The following is a 15119-nucleotide window of genomic DNA, read 5'->3' as shown; positions in this document are numbered from 1 at the left end:
TCCCTGACGAAAAATGCCCCTTAGATATTAATTTAGAATCCTCCGATCCTCTAAATGTAATTTTTGGCGGAGAGTCACGTCAATTATAAAAATTGTTAGGTTGTTTGTTAGGTATACTGTAGGCCTACCGTAGGTGACATGAGTCTCACTAGTGTTGAGTAATGTGCTGTTAAAAGTGGTGTAGGTCTTATTTATTTAAAAAGCATATTGAAGTTAGAAGCAACAGGTTTTGAGGCAATAGCTTACCCGCGTATGGTCAACTATTTCAGCACCGTTTCACGCTGCTCTGAGACAAGCATGGGGACTGGTCTTGATAAATCAATGAGATTTTTATTTTCACTGAATCTCCGTTTTGGGTATTGGTTAGACTACAATTAGGGTGTGGAAATGTTATGCTCTTAGTACTATAGCCTACTCCCGACAGTCACGTTGTACAGAGCCATATTTTCCGTTCCATCCTAACAGAAACCCTGAGGGTTTCATTTGTCATTTTTCTTGGAATAGAAACACCATAATACTAGTCAAATGAATTAAGTTATATTTCTTAAAATCAATCCCATATACTATGTTCTTAAACAAAAGGTTTTAAATTCTCTAGCACAGCCAATATTGGGAGATCTGGAGAGACCGGGTCAGTCAATTACTAATATACTAATACTCTTAGTAAAAGTATTTATCTTCAACTCTCAATCTGTGGATTCAATTCGATTAGATAGATTCAAATTCTATGTTAAACATCACAACATAGTTGAAAGATATATTGTGCATAGAAATCTGAAGAGGGTGGCCAGCAGAGATAGTTGTAATGGGAAGGAAGCTGAGGGGTGGGATGTGAAATTGGAGACAAGTGGGAGGAGTTATTTAATTGTATTTTTCTCGGGGGGTGGGGGGGGTCTCGGATGGTTGAGGGGCAGCTCTTGGGGAACTGTGAGGGGGGATCTTGGAGGTCTGGTGGCTTGGCGGTTGGGAGCTAGGGCTGATGGGTCGCTGGTTTGGGTCCCCGTTTTTGACCTTGTGGGAGATATGTCGACATGCCCTTGAGAAACTCCCCGAATACAGGTGTGCCAAGCTTGCACCGTCATACCCGAGAAGACTCGAAGCTGTAATTGCTGCAAAAGGTGCTTCAACAAAGTACTGAGTAAAGGGTTTGAAAACTTACGTAAATGTGAAATTTCTGTTAAAAAAGAAAGAAAAAAAAGATACATTTGCAAACATTTCTAAAAACCTGATTTTGCTTTGTAATTTTGGGGTATTGTGTGTAGATTGATGAGGGGGGAAAAAACTATTGAATCAATTTTAGAATAAGGCTGTAACGTAACAAAGTGGAAAAGGATGTCATTAGGTGAATGCACCAATTTGTAAGTCGCTCTGGATAAGAGCGTCTGCTAAATGACTTAAATGTAAATGTAAAAGTCAAGTGGTCTGAATAATTTCTGAATGCACTGATGTCAAATGTATCATTTGTACAGTTCTTTATAAAAAAGTTGTTATTTGTAACATTTGACTGTGTAAAACCTAGAAGTACTACTTATTTCTCTGAGAGTGAGGCGGATATATAGCATTTAGCAAAAATACATGATGATTTGTTTCTCTAAATAAGTATACCATCATGTGATAGATTTTAAACAAATACACGTCTATCATTGAACAACCCCATGCCATGATTAGATGGTGAAAAAAACACGAATCTTTCATTATTTCTTTAAACAACCAAAGCTAATTTACCAACATTTTTAAAAATGGATATACAGTATAGCATTTTGGAATTAATCACATTTTGTTGGAGGGAGGCTGGAGTTTACATCTTAATGTCACAATGAGCTTGCATGCTTGTCCCTGATGAGAGCCCAGCTCAGTGAATGTCATTGCTAACTGCCAACCACTACTGCCAGATGAGAGCATTTTAAGGGGCAGTCCCCTTCCCTGTCTCCAGCAATGTGACTCTTAAAACCCACAGTTGCATAATAAGTACCTCCTCTCTCTCTCTCTCGCTCTCTCTCGCTCTCTCTCTCTCTCTCACGCACGCGCTCTTTCTCTCTCTGTCTGTATCTGGCTCCATCTCTCTCTCTCTCTCTCTCTCTCTCTCTCTCTCTGTCTCTCTGTCTCTCTGTCTCTCTGTCTCTCTGTCTCTCTGTCTCTCTGTCTGTATCTGTCTCTATCCCCCTCCTCTCTCTCCCTATCTCCTGTCTCTGTCTCTCTCTTTCTCTTTCTCTCACACGCGCTCTTTCTCTCTCGCGCTCTTTCTCTCTCTTTCTGTATCTGGCTCTGTCTCCCTCCCCTCTCTCTGTTTGTGTCTCTCTCTCTCTCTCTCTCTCTCTGACTCTCTCTCTCTAGGGACCTGAGGAATAATTTAATTAGCACGGTGGAGCACGGGGCCTTCCGTGGACTGGTGGCTCTGAGGAGACTGTGAGTATGAAGGGGTTTGTCATACTGGTTGGGCTACCCAGAGTGACAAGGCCTGGGTCTTAGGGGGCCGTTGGTGAGTTAAGGGGAGGGCGGGGAGAGAGGTGAGTTATTCCACATGGCAATTATGACAGAAGAGATTCCTTTGATGGCTTCATCATAATTAAAGAAGAAGAAGCAGATTCACTCTTTCCTGAAGTGGTAGATAAAACACACACACATTCTCTCTCTGTCTCTGGCGTAAATTACTTAATTCCGTCATGATTGTTAGGGGTTTTTAGGCTGCTGGGGTGTTGCAACAGTGCTGATTTGGGGTGCGTGTGCCAAGTTTATTGTAGTTTTGTGATTTTCTATTCGTTTTTAGATTTTTGTTTTAGTTTTCAGACTTGAATTACTAGTTTTTATTCAGTTTTTATATTATTTCGTTTTAGTGTTAGGGACAGAAAGTAGCCTTATGCATGAGAGGCAACATTTATGTGTTTTAGGCCTTTAGGAGGGCTACTAAAGTACTATTTGACGGTCCGGTCACACAAATATCCTAGGTGGCAAAGGTCTAGATAGATATTGTTCAAATTGTTCACATCCTTCTTGTTAGCAGAGAATAAATGTGTGCAAATTGTAAAGCTCATTTTGTAAAGCTCACACATTTTTCACGTTTTAAGTGTGTTCATATGATACCAAGAGTAGAATTCTTACCCGAATTCCAAAAATAAAATAACGTCTGTCTCACCTTGTCTTTATCCTGAAATTCTTTGTGGGTGCTGTTCAGATGAACTTTGAGGTTGGTTGGGTTTTTCCCTTTCATATCTGTGCCACACACGCTGCCATTTTCGGGCACTACAATACTTTTACCTTTTCTCTTTTCCAGCGACGTACTCAATATAATCCCATACGGGTCTTTGCCTTTTGTGACCGACCACTGCTGGTGTTGGGTTTGCTGCCGCCATTGTTCACGCCTATGGTTCACACTCCGCGCTCGCCCTCTGATTTCTTCCCTGTTGGCTACTGATAGCTAGTGATAGTGATGCACAAGCTAGGCCTATTTGAAACATTGCCATCTACTGGCAGCCTTTACAGGACAGATTCAGAAGCTCGAAAACCCCATTAGAAAAAAAGCATGAAAACCCCATTAGATTTTTGCCCAAAATATCTAAAACTAAAGATAATTTATAATAGTTTTTATTTTTATTTTAGGTTGTTTTGCAGTCAAGGATAATAGATACAGTATAGTTTTAGTTTTTCAAATGTTTTTCTTAATTATTTTATTTCAGTATTCCAATTTTAGTTTTTATTTTATTTTCAGTTTTCGTTCACTATAATAACTTTGGCGTGTGCGCCCGGCTCTGGGAGCAGCAGAGTGCTAATTTAAGTGCTCCCCAACTGGTGATTACTCGAGAGCCTTGCTTATTTTCCCACAGCTGCTCCAGCAAAGCAGCTCTTTAATTACAGAGGGAAAGGGCACGGAGCCACGACAGCCCTCAGTGTGTGTGTGTGTGCGCGTGTGAGGATGGATGGGGATGTGAGGGGTGAAGGGGTTACGGAAGGTCAGTGTTGATATCTAGCGAGTTGGAATAAATAAACATTGGACTGGTGGTTTAACATCACAGTTCCTTGAGCTGCTTAAGCTCTCGTTAATAGATTATTATGAGAAGAGACGGCACATCACACACACACACACACACACACACACACACACACACACACACACACACACACACACACACACACACACACACACACACACACACACACACACACACACACACACACACTTGTTGTCACAGCCAAGCTCGTTCTGTGTTCTCTCACACACACATCCCCTCACTGCCAGCTCTCCTTCTATGATCAGTGCTCTTAATGCTTTAAGTCAGATGTGCTTGGCTTATCTCTAAGCCACAATTTAAAGTTTGCTTTTTGTCCTTATAGGGATCTCTCCAACAATCGGATTGGCTGCCTCTCTCCTGAAATGTTTGTAGACCTTGGCAATCTTTCTAAATTGTGAGTAATCTCTAAATTGAAAACATACAGTACGGTGCGCACAATTTGAGATGCGTGTGTAGGAAATATGTTGTTTCTCTTAGATAAGGCTCTTTCAAAGTAATGCATTAGCAGATACTGTGGCGTTTTACTTGTACAAAGTAAACCAGTTTGATGTGTATTTACCCTTTTCTCCCCACAGGAATCTATCTGGAAATATTTTCTCTTCATTGCCGGTGGGACTATTCACACACCTCCTGTCTCTCAAAGTCCTGTAAGAAAACAAAAGGAAACAACACACACACACACACACACCCCACAATCATATAATCACTCACACACACACTGCACCAAAATGACACCTACACAGTTCGATGATGGTTGTAATACCATTGTCATATCCCCTCAGGCACTTCTCTACAGAGTCTCTGTTCTGTGACTGTCAGCTGGAGTGGCTGCTGCTGTGGGCCAGGGCGAACAGTGTGCGCCTGGGCAACGACACCCTGTGTGTGTACCCCACACACCTCCACGGCCTGGAGGTCCGCAACCTGAGGGAGACACAGCTCAGATGTGGTAAGTTATCTCACACCATCACTATCCGTGTTTACATAAGGCATACAGAACACCTACATAGAGTAAGCATGTCAGTATCTTTTTTTCTGTATATGTTTGAATTTGTATTGTGCCCCAAAATAAATGAGTATGGGTCATGAGGAGTATGGCCTATGATTATAAGTATGCGGATGAGGAGTATGTCTGAAAGTCGATGGGTGAATATTCCCTGCTGTCTGTCGGATCACCCCTCTGTGTGTATGAGGTGAGTGAATCACCTGTGAGGAAGAGATTGGTGTGGAAGCTAGCTAGAGTGTTCTGGTGTTTCCATCTCTGCTTTGTGATATGCTCTGCTGTGTGCTCTGAGCCATGGGGGAATCACATCTCATGTCTGAAAGCAACTCTGCTCCTACATTCCCCATATCCTGCACACGCTTAGAGGATATTGCACTGGGATGAGAAAATAACACGAGTCACTGCTAGAAATGTAAATGGCTGTGTGTTTGTGTGTGTGTGTGTGGGGGGGGGTGTATCCATGTACAATACTAGACATTCTGAAGTTATTCTACATAATCCCGAGTGTGTCTTTCATTATGTGGAACAATCCAAGCAATTACAGGGTAATTCCACACAGTCCTATGACATAGAGCCAGGAGTGGAATTAGGCTGGTTGGAGTATAGAATTCTCCTTTCACCCTAACACATCCATTATGGGATTAACGTGATAATGTTCAGGACTCCCTCTACAACAGCCTCCTACAATCCCTTTACTTACTTGCTTGGCAAGAGCCATCTTTGATTGGACACTGTACAGTGCTCTAACAACCTCTTCTTGTAATGTTATTTGCAGCTTATTATCTCCATATGGGTTCACTTTATGTCATGGAAGGCAGCACTACTATACTGTGGCCATCAGCATTTCATCACATATCAGCTGCGTTTGTTCAGCACCTGGTGATATAGGTCAAGGTATTACTGAGAATGACAGTCGATACGATGACAAATGACAAAGCTCGCCTTCTCACTCGTACCAGACAATAGTTCTCACTCATACCAGACAACTATCCAAGGTGCAATCTTCCTGTTATTCCAGCCATGTCGTCCCTTTTTTTTCTTCTCCAAAGCGATGTGATGAGTAGCAGATGTCAGGGTGAACACATCTTAAAGTGCTTCTCCTCCTTTGGGGTGTCTGACATTGCGTGCGGGTCAAGTGTCATTCTCAAACGAGGGGGAACGGAGGGAGGAGAAGTTTCCTGCCAGGATCAGGTGCTTCCTCAGATGGGGGTCAAGGCTATGTCTGTTCAGCTCATCTAACACTGAGAAATGAGACACACACACACACACACACACACACACACACACACACACACACACACACACACACACACACACACACACACACACACACACACACACACACACACACACACTGAATAAGGAGCAGGGCCCTCATTGATTTCCTCAAGGCTCATCAGTGACCTCTGTAGAATGCATATAATTTGACGTTTTAGTCATTTAGCCGACGCTCTTATCCAGAGCGACTTACAGGAGCAATTGGGATTAAGTGCCTTGCTCAAGGTCACATAAGCATAATTTTTTTTACCTCGTTGGCTCAGGGATTCAAACCAGCGACCTTTCGGTTACTGACCCAACACTCTTAACCACTAGACTACCTGCCGCATATGAATTGGAATACATAGCCTACGGTAAGAAGAGATGAGTTGATTCACACACACCTAGGGCCTTTGGTGTCTGGGTAATTATTTAGTGTATGACGCCATGGCAGTGTCAGGGTCCTAATGGTCACTACAGGCCTTATGCACATGACGAGAATTATATGCCTTTTAGACCCTGTGGTCAGACCAGTAGAACTTGCTTTCAAGTTGAATTAGCTCCATATTCTGAAAAAGACAGAATATTATCCAAGCAACATCTGGATACAATAAGAGAAGTGTAACCAGTGTGTGTGAAAGGGCCTAATCCTATTGAGGAAATAGCAGGGTTGGACTTGTTTTTATTAATTAGGGGTTTCTCATTTAATGGCTTCCCATCCTGAATGATGTGGCTCACTCAGAGACTGTCTTAGCTGTTGTGGGTCAGTGAGCCTGGTCCCAGATTTGTTTGTGCTGTGTTTTCCAACTCCTATGGTCATTGTCATGTTTGCCCAGACAGCACAAACAGATCTGGGACCATGCTAAGATGGAGTTGTTCTGTAGTGATTTGAATGGATCCTTCTAGGCTAGCGGCCAATCCTCAAAAAAAGCTTTTGCTTTTGAGATACCCCCACCTGATGTATAACAAAGCACAACCATGTTTTTCCATAAAAGGTCTCATAGATATGTAATAGATGGTTGTATGAAATTGTTTTACTGAAAAAGTGGTTAAATTGATAGATATTTCGACAACCCCTTAACTCAAACAGTGCAGAATTAATGCCTGGCTGAAGGGGGTGCACATATGCTCATGTAACTCAATATTGCAAGCTCTGATATTGCTAAAATGTTGAATACTAGTAGTCAATTGTCTGCCCTACATACACAAACAAATAGCACTACGATATCTTAAAGCAATTTAGAAATATAGACCTGTAAACACACAGATACATTGGGCGGAAATATCAACTATTCATATTTATGATTTTTAATTTATTTTATTTCACCTTTATTTAACCAGGTACGCCAGTTGAGAATAAGTTCTCATTTACAACTGTGACCTGGCCAAGATAAAGCAAAGCAGTGCGACAAAAACAACAACACAGAGTTACACATAAACAAACGTACAGTCAATAACACAATAGAAACATCTATGTACAGTGTGTGCAAATGTAGAAGAGTAGGGAGGTAAGGCAGTAAATAGGCCATAGAGGCGAAATAATTACAATGTAGCATTAACACTGGAGTGATAGATGTGCAGATAATGATGTGCAAGTAGAGATACTGGGGTGCAAAAAAACAAGAGGATAAATAACAATATGGGGATAAAGTAGTTGGGTGTGCTATTTACAGATTGGTTGTGTACAGGTACAGTGATCAGTAAGCTGCTTTGACAGCTGATGCTTAAAGTTAGAGAGGGAGATATAAGACTCTAGCTTCAGTGATTTTTGCAATTTGTTCCAGTCATTGGTAGCAGACTGGAACAAACACTGGAAGGAAAAGCGGCCAAAGGAAGTGTTGGCTTTGGGGATGACCAGTGAAATATACCTGCTGGAGCGCGTGCTACGGGTGGGTGTTGCTATGGTGACCAGTGAGCTGAGGTAAGGCGGGGCTTTACCTAGCATAGACTTATAGATGACCTGGAGCCAGTGGGTTTGGCGACAAATATGTAGTGAGGGCCAGCCAACAAGAGCATACAGGTCACAGTGGTAGGTGGTATATGGGGCTTTGGTGACAAAACGGATGGCACTGTGATAGACTACATCCAGTTTGCTGAGTATGGTGTTGGAGGCTATTTTGTAAATGACATCGCCAAAGTCAATGATCGGTAGGATAGTCCGTTTTACAAGGTTATGTTTGGCAGCATGAGTGAAGGAGGCTTTGTTGCAAAATAGGAAGCCGATTCTAGATTTAATTTTGGATTGGAGATGCTTAATGTGAGTCTGGAAGGAGAGTTTACAGTCTAACCAGACACCTAGGCATTTAGTTGTCCACATATTCCAAGTCAGAACCGTCCAGAGTAGTGATGCTAGTCGGGCGGGAGGATGTGGGCAGCAATCAGTTGAAGAGCATGCACTTAGTTTTACTTCCATTTAAAAAGAGTTGGAGGCCTCGGAAGGAGTGTTATATGGCATTGAAGCTCGTTTGGAGGTTTGTTAGCATAGTGTCCAAAGAAGGGCCAGATGTATACAGAATGGTGTCATCTGCATAGAGGTGGATCAGAGAATCACCAGCAGCAAGAGCGACGTCATATGTACAGAGAAAAGAGTCGGCCCGAGAATTGAACCCTGTGGCACCCCCATAGAGACTGCCAGAGGTCCGGACAACAGGCCCTCCAATTTGACACACTGAACTCTGTCTGGAAGTAGTTGGTGAACCAGGCGAGGCAGTCATTTGAGAAGCCAAGGCTATTGAGTCTGCCGATAAGAATGCGGTGATTGACAGAGTCGAAAGCCTTGGCCAGGTCGATGAAGACGGCTACACAGTACTGTCTTTTATCGATGGCGGTTATGATATCGTTTAGGACCTTGGGCATGGCTGAGGTGCACCCATGACCAGCTCGGAAACCAGATTGCATAGCGGAGAAGGTACAGTGGGATTCGAAATGGTCGGTGATCTGTTTGTTAACTTGGCTTTCGAAGATTTTAGAAAGGCAGGGCAGGATGGATATAGGTCTATAACAGTTTGGGTCTAGAGTGTCACCCCCTTTGGAGAGGGGGATGACCACGGCAGCTTTCCAATCTTTGGGGATCTCAGACGATACGAAAGAGAGGTTGAATAAGCTAGTAATAGGGGTTGCAACAATTTTGGCGGATAATTTTAGAAAGAGAGGGTCCAGATTGTCTAGCCCAGCTGATTTGTAGGGGTCTAGATTTTGCAGCTCTTTCAGAACATCAACTGTCTTGATTTGGGTGAAGGAGAAGCGGTGGGGGCTTGGGCAAGTTGCTGAAGGGGATGCTGAGATGTTGGCCGGGGTAGGGGTAGCTAGGTGGAAGCATGGCCAGCCGTAGAAAAATGCTTATTGAAATGATCGATTATCGTAGATTTATCGGTGGAAACATTGTTTCCTATCCTCAGTGTAGTGGGCAGCTGGGAGGAGATGCTCTTATTCTCCATGGACTTTACAGTGTCCCAAAACGATTTGGAATTAGTGCTAAAGGATGCAAATTTCTGTTTGAAAAAGCTAGCCATCAGCTTTCCTAACTGACTGAGTGTATTGGTTCCTGACTTCCCTGAAAAGTTGCATATCGCGGGTGCTATTCGATGCTAATGCAGAACGCCACAGGATGTTTTTGTGCTGGTCAAGGGCAGTCAAGTCTGGGGTGAACCAAGGGCTATATCTGTTCTTAGTTCTACGTTTTTTGAATGGGGCATGCTTATTTGAGACGGTGAGGAAAGCACTTTTAAAGAGCAGCCAGGCATCCTCTACTGACGGGATGAGGTCAATATACTTCCAGGATACCCGGGCCATGATGAATGTAAACTTCACTTTTTGGTAGCTGTTCAATAGACAACTTTCCAAGTCCAATGTTTTCTCTCTTTTCGGTGTCTATTGGTGGGCTAAGACACTGAAAGCTGTCATTTTTTCCAATCAAAGCTTCCTCTGTGGATTTGTATGTATTTAGCCCCTACTCTTGGATTTAACTCCTAATCCAATATGGCATCAAATCCAATAAGGCTGCCACAATACCATTTAAATGATGGTTTAATCACTTGTATATGTACATGTTTTAAATTAGTCTTAAGCCTCTTTGACGATCATTGAGACAAATGTGAGGCTCCAGCAAAAAGAAAGAGAATCCAACCCTGACACCCTCTCCCTAGCTCTACAACTAGCCCCCACTGTGGTATAAATTCCCTGCCAGGATTGGGCTCTTAATTAATTCACCTCCGTATCATTTAGAAGTGAGTTTTTGTATTGCTAGTCCAAAACGTCTGCCTGAATCCAACATGACCTGCTGGGCCACTGCATTTGTGATGCACATTGGGATGTTCCCATGTTCTTAATACTACTTTCACATAGGATGTATGGTATTTTGCCTATGAAAAAAATTGTGCAATGTCTACATGACCCCATTACAAACAGGCCCATTTCTACAACCTGCAGGTTGACTTTTATACCTCCCGTGTGCATGCCGGCATGCCGGGGGCGAATGGTAGTAGTGGTATGCTGATGTGGCAGGGAGGTTATTTTAATAAATCCATTGAGAATATACACCATCAAAAATAAATCCATTATTAATTTGTTTAGGTTGGTTCTAATAAACATTATAAGACTAATAAAATGAATTTGAAAAAGAATAGAGGGGGTCTTACGTTGAGAGTGTCTTCATCATGATACCGATTGAAAATGATAGCAATCTATGTTTTCAAAAAGCATTCGAGTCTTGTGTGTTCATGTTTCGCAACCTCCGCCAGCTTTTGGAGTTGCCTATACGTGATCAAGCAAAATAATAGGCCTACATTCTGAACGTTTCTGATCAGTGATAGATGAGCAAACAAATAGATGAGCTACACCACCTCCACTTATTTGCCCAGCCAGAGAATAAACGAAATATACAGATGGAGATTCAGTGAAACAAAATCACATTGATTAAGACAAGTCTCAGGCTTTTGGTCGGGAGTAGGCCTAGGCAACTAAGCGACTGCCAGTGAAGAGCAAAATAATCCACTTGTTAAGCTACATAACATGCTGGCAAAATGTTCTGATCAGGCTAATAAATGTGCCAACCAGACAAGATGATCATGAGCAGCACTCACCTCAACTTAGCTAACATTTCCACAGCCTAATTGTAGCCTAACCAATATGCAAACTGAGATTCAGTGAAAAGAAAAATAGAAATTGATAGATTTTTATTAGATTTTTTCCCCAATTTTGATCTTGTCTCATCGTTGCAACTCCCCAACAGGCTCGGGAGGTGAAGGTCGAGTCATGCATCCTCCGAAACATGACATGCGAAATCGCGCTTCTTAACATCCGCTTAACCTGGAAGTCAGCCGCACCAATGTGTCGGAGGAAACACCGTTCACCTGACGACGAGGTCAGCCTGCAGGCGCCCGGCCGCCCACAAGGAGTTGTTAGAGTGAGATGAACCAAGTAATTGGCCCTCCCGGCCAAACCCTCCCCTAACCCGGACGACGCTGGGCCAATTGTGCGCCGCCCTATGGGACTCCCGATCGCGGCCGGTTGTGATACAGCTCGGGATTGAACCCAGGTCTGTATGAAAGCCTCTAGCACTGTGATGCAGTGCCTTAGACCTCTGCACTATTCGGGAGATTGATAGATTTAGCAAGACCCCACACTTGCCTCAAAGCAGTGAAAAATGGTGCTGAAATAGTTGACCACACACGGGTAGGCTATTGCTAGGCTATTGCTTCAATCAATTGTATTTTAACAATTGGATGACTTTGGGAGTTTCAGTAACACCAATTTGATGCCTTCAATTGCATTAGCCTACTTTATTCCAGTATTTGTCATTCAGTGATACAGTATTTATTACAACAGTAATTCTTTATGTATCCATCTAGTTGTGGTGAAGAAGAAAAAAGACGTGTGGTGAACTTTGCAAAGAGATTGGTGAAGTGACATGCCTCGCAAAGTTTAGAACTTCCAGGACGATAGTAGTAACTATTAAGAGCGTAGTGCGTGCGAATGCCACCTTGGTTAATATTGGCCAAATTATCATTCTACCTGACTTCCAAAGAAATATAAAGAAATATGTTGCCACATTCAACATTAAAACAACTTGACCCACAGTACAATTGGGCGTTGGAAAGATCTAAAGGCAAGTCTCTTTGTGACAGCCCTTTCACAGACTTTCCTTCACAACCATACAACCAACCATTCCACTACTGGAGTATCCCCATCATCATTCAGGCTGGGATAACATTCCAGTTAGTCAAGGGGTCTCTTTGGTGTGCAAGCTGCATCTGCTGACTGCCTATAGCGAACTGTACAAATGGAAACTGATCACTCCGCCAGTCACACAGCAAGGATACTAGCCCTTGCCCAGAATGACCAATCAATCAATCAATCAATCAAATGTATTTATAAAGCCCTTTTTACATCAGCCGATGTCACAAAGTGCTGTTAGCTGTGCAAGCAGGTCAGGGCCCCAAAACTACAACCACCACTGGCTACCTTGTCTCCTCACCCTGTAAGGACACACGTATGTCCTGGTCACCTCAAAGACTTTGATTTAACCTTGCACACTTAGTTATATTGGGGAAATAAGGGCTGTACACTACTAGAGTAGCTGACTGTTGTATTACGGTTGCTTTCCTGTACGCTACTGTGTGGTTGTGTTGTGAAAGCCTTAATATATTTTGTGGACTTGCCCATTGTTGATATGCTGTATGTGTGTGAATGAGATTACAACATGAACACACTGTAATAATGGATCTGTGAGTCGGGAAGCAGGTGAAACGTTTGATAAAGAGGAGGGGAGAAGCAGGAGAAGATGTGACACACACATTGAGAAAGTAGTTGGCTTCGGCTATTCAAACACAACAGAGGCATGGCATGGCCTAGTTAAATAAAGGTTAAATATACAGCACTGAGTGAGAGCAAAATGGACTTGGAAAGTTGTCTATTGAACAGCTACCAAAATGTGAAGTTTACATTCATCATAAATATTCATAGTTTATATTTATGCCTATTGTATCTGTGTGTTTATAGGTCTATATTTCCTAAATGTTTTAAGAGATCCTAATGTTGTTTATTTCTGTATGCAGGGCAGACAATTGACTACTTATATTCCACATTTTAGCAATATCAGAGCTGCCACTATTGGATTACATTAGTTTATGTGGTTAATGTGTTAACTGCAGCCCAATGACACCCGCAGAGCTTAGCCCTGGCATCTAGGGATCCTTGTGCCATCACACACACACACACACACACACACACACACACACACACACACACACACACACACACACACACACACACACACACACACACACACACACACACACACACACACACACACACACACACACACACACACACACACACACACACACGGCATTACCCTGGCTTTACCTTGTGCCATTACACACTGTGGGTCAGCACAACTACTACTTCATCAACACACACATACTGTACACATCGGGAAAGCATACACACACACACACACACACACACACACACACAGTCTCACCCTGGCAGTGCCTGATAGGCACAGGCGTTTTGCCGCTCTGATCCTTTGGCTCTGAGTGTGATTCAACAGTATCAGCATAACAGCAGATCAACAGTCCATTGCCCCATGCTGTTTTTATGTGGTACCACTTAGCCAGCTACAGTCAGCTACAGGTTATGCAGTAGCTCCAGTTCTGCACTGCTTCATGTCCAACTACCAATACATGGCTCTGTAAATAATCAACAAATGAAATGACACTCTTTAAAACACAGGAAAATTGCAATATCAAGAGATGTGGTGTTATCCCAGTAGATGAGCATGTTAATATCAAGAGATGTGGTGTTCGCCCAGTAGATGAGCATGTTAATATCAAGAGATGTAGTGTTAGCCCAGTAGATGAGCATGTTAATATCAAGAGATGTGGTGTTAGCCCAGTAGATGAGCATGTTAATATCAAGAGATGTAGTGTTAGCCCAGTAGATGAGCATGTTAATATCAAGAGATGTGGTGTTAGCCCAGTAGATGAGCATGTTAATATCAAGAGATGTAGTGTTAGCCCAGTAGATGAGCATGTTAATATCAAGAGATGTGGTGTTAGCCCAGTAGATGAGCATGTTAATATCAAGGGATGTGGTGTTAGCCCAGTAGATGAGCATGTTAATATCAAGAGATGTGGTGTTAGCCCAGTAGATGAGCATGTTAATATCAAGAGATGTGGTGTTAGCCCAATAGATGAGCATGTTAATATCAAGAGATGTGGTGTTAGCCCAGTAGATGAGCATGTTAATATCAAGAGATGTGGTGTTAGCCCAGTAGATGAGCATGTTAATATCAAGGGATGTGGTGTTAGCCCAATAGATGAGCATGTTAATATCAAGAGATGTGGTGTTAGCCCAGTAGATGAGCATGTTAATATCAAGAGATGTGGTGTTAGCCCAGTAGATGAGCATGTTAATATCAAGGGATGTGGTGTTAGCCCAGTAGATGAGCATGTTAATATCAAGAGATGTGGTGTTAGCCCAGTAGATGAGCATGTTAATATCAAGAGATGTGGTGTTAGCCCAATAGATGAGCATGTTAATATCAAGAGATGTAGTGTTAGCCCAGTAGATGAGCATGTTAATATCAAGAGATGTAGTGTTAGCCCAGTAGATGAGCATGTTAATATCAAGAGATGTGGTGTTAGCCCAGTAGATGAGCATGTTAATTGCGTACTTTAGTACAGAAGCACGTATGTCTTATTTATGTTAATAGTATGCATTATTTCTATTTATGTATAGTATTAGAGAACGTGTTCCTCCATGGAATGCGTTTAACACGAGTGTCTGCGGGTTTTCGCTCCTCCCTTGTACTTGATTGATGAATTAAGGTCACTAATCAGTAAATAACTCCC

General features: G+C 42.5%; 1 protein-coding gene across 2 annotated transcripts in view; it reads left to right on the top strand.

Annotated features, from left to right (window-relative positions):
* Positions 1-15119, top strand: part of LOC139570722 (adhesion G protein-coupled receptor A3-like) — a 266327-nt gene that overhangs the window by 61461 nt on the left and 189747 nt on the right. For both annotated transcript variants that reach the window (XM_071392854.1, XM_071392853.1), the window contains exons 3-6: positions 2335-2406; positions 4330-4401; positions 4583-4654; positions 4790-4953. In XM_071392854.1, the coding sequence (XP_071248955.1) occupies positions 2335-2406; positions 4330-4401; positions 4583-4654; positions 4790-4953 (380 nt within the window). The remainder of the gene's footprint in view (positions 1-2334; positions 2407-4329; positions 4402-4582; positions 4655-4789; positions 4954-15119) is intronic.

Source organism: Salvelinus alpinus, chromosome 3 (assembly GCF_045679555.1).
Source record: "Salvelinus alpinus chromosome 3, SLU_Salpinus.1, whole genome shotgun sequence".
NCBI lineage: Eukaryota > Metazoa > Chordata > Actinopteri > Salmoniformes > Salmonidae > Salvelinus > Salvelinus alpinus.
The sequence above is the reverse complement of the archived record's forward strand: the minus strand, read 5'-3'. Positions and strand labels throughout refer to the sequence as shown.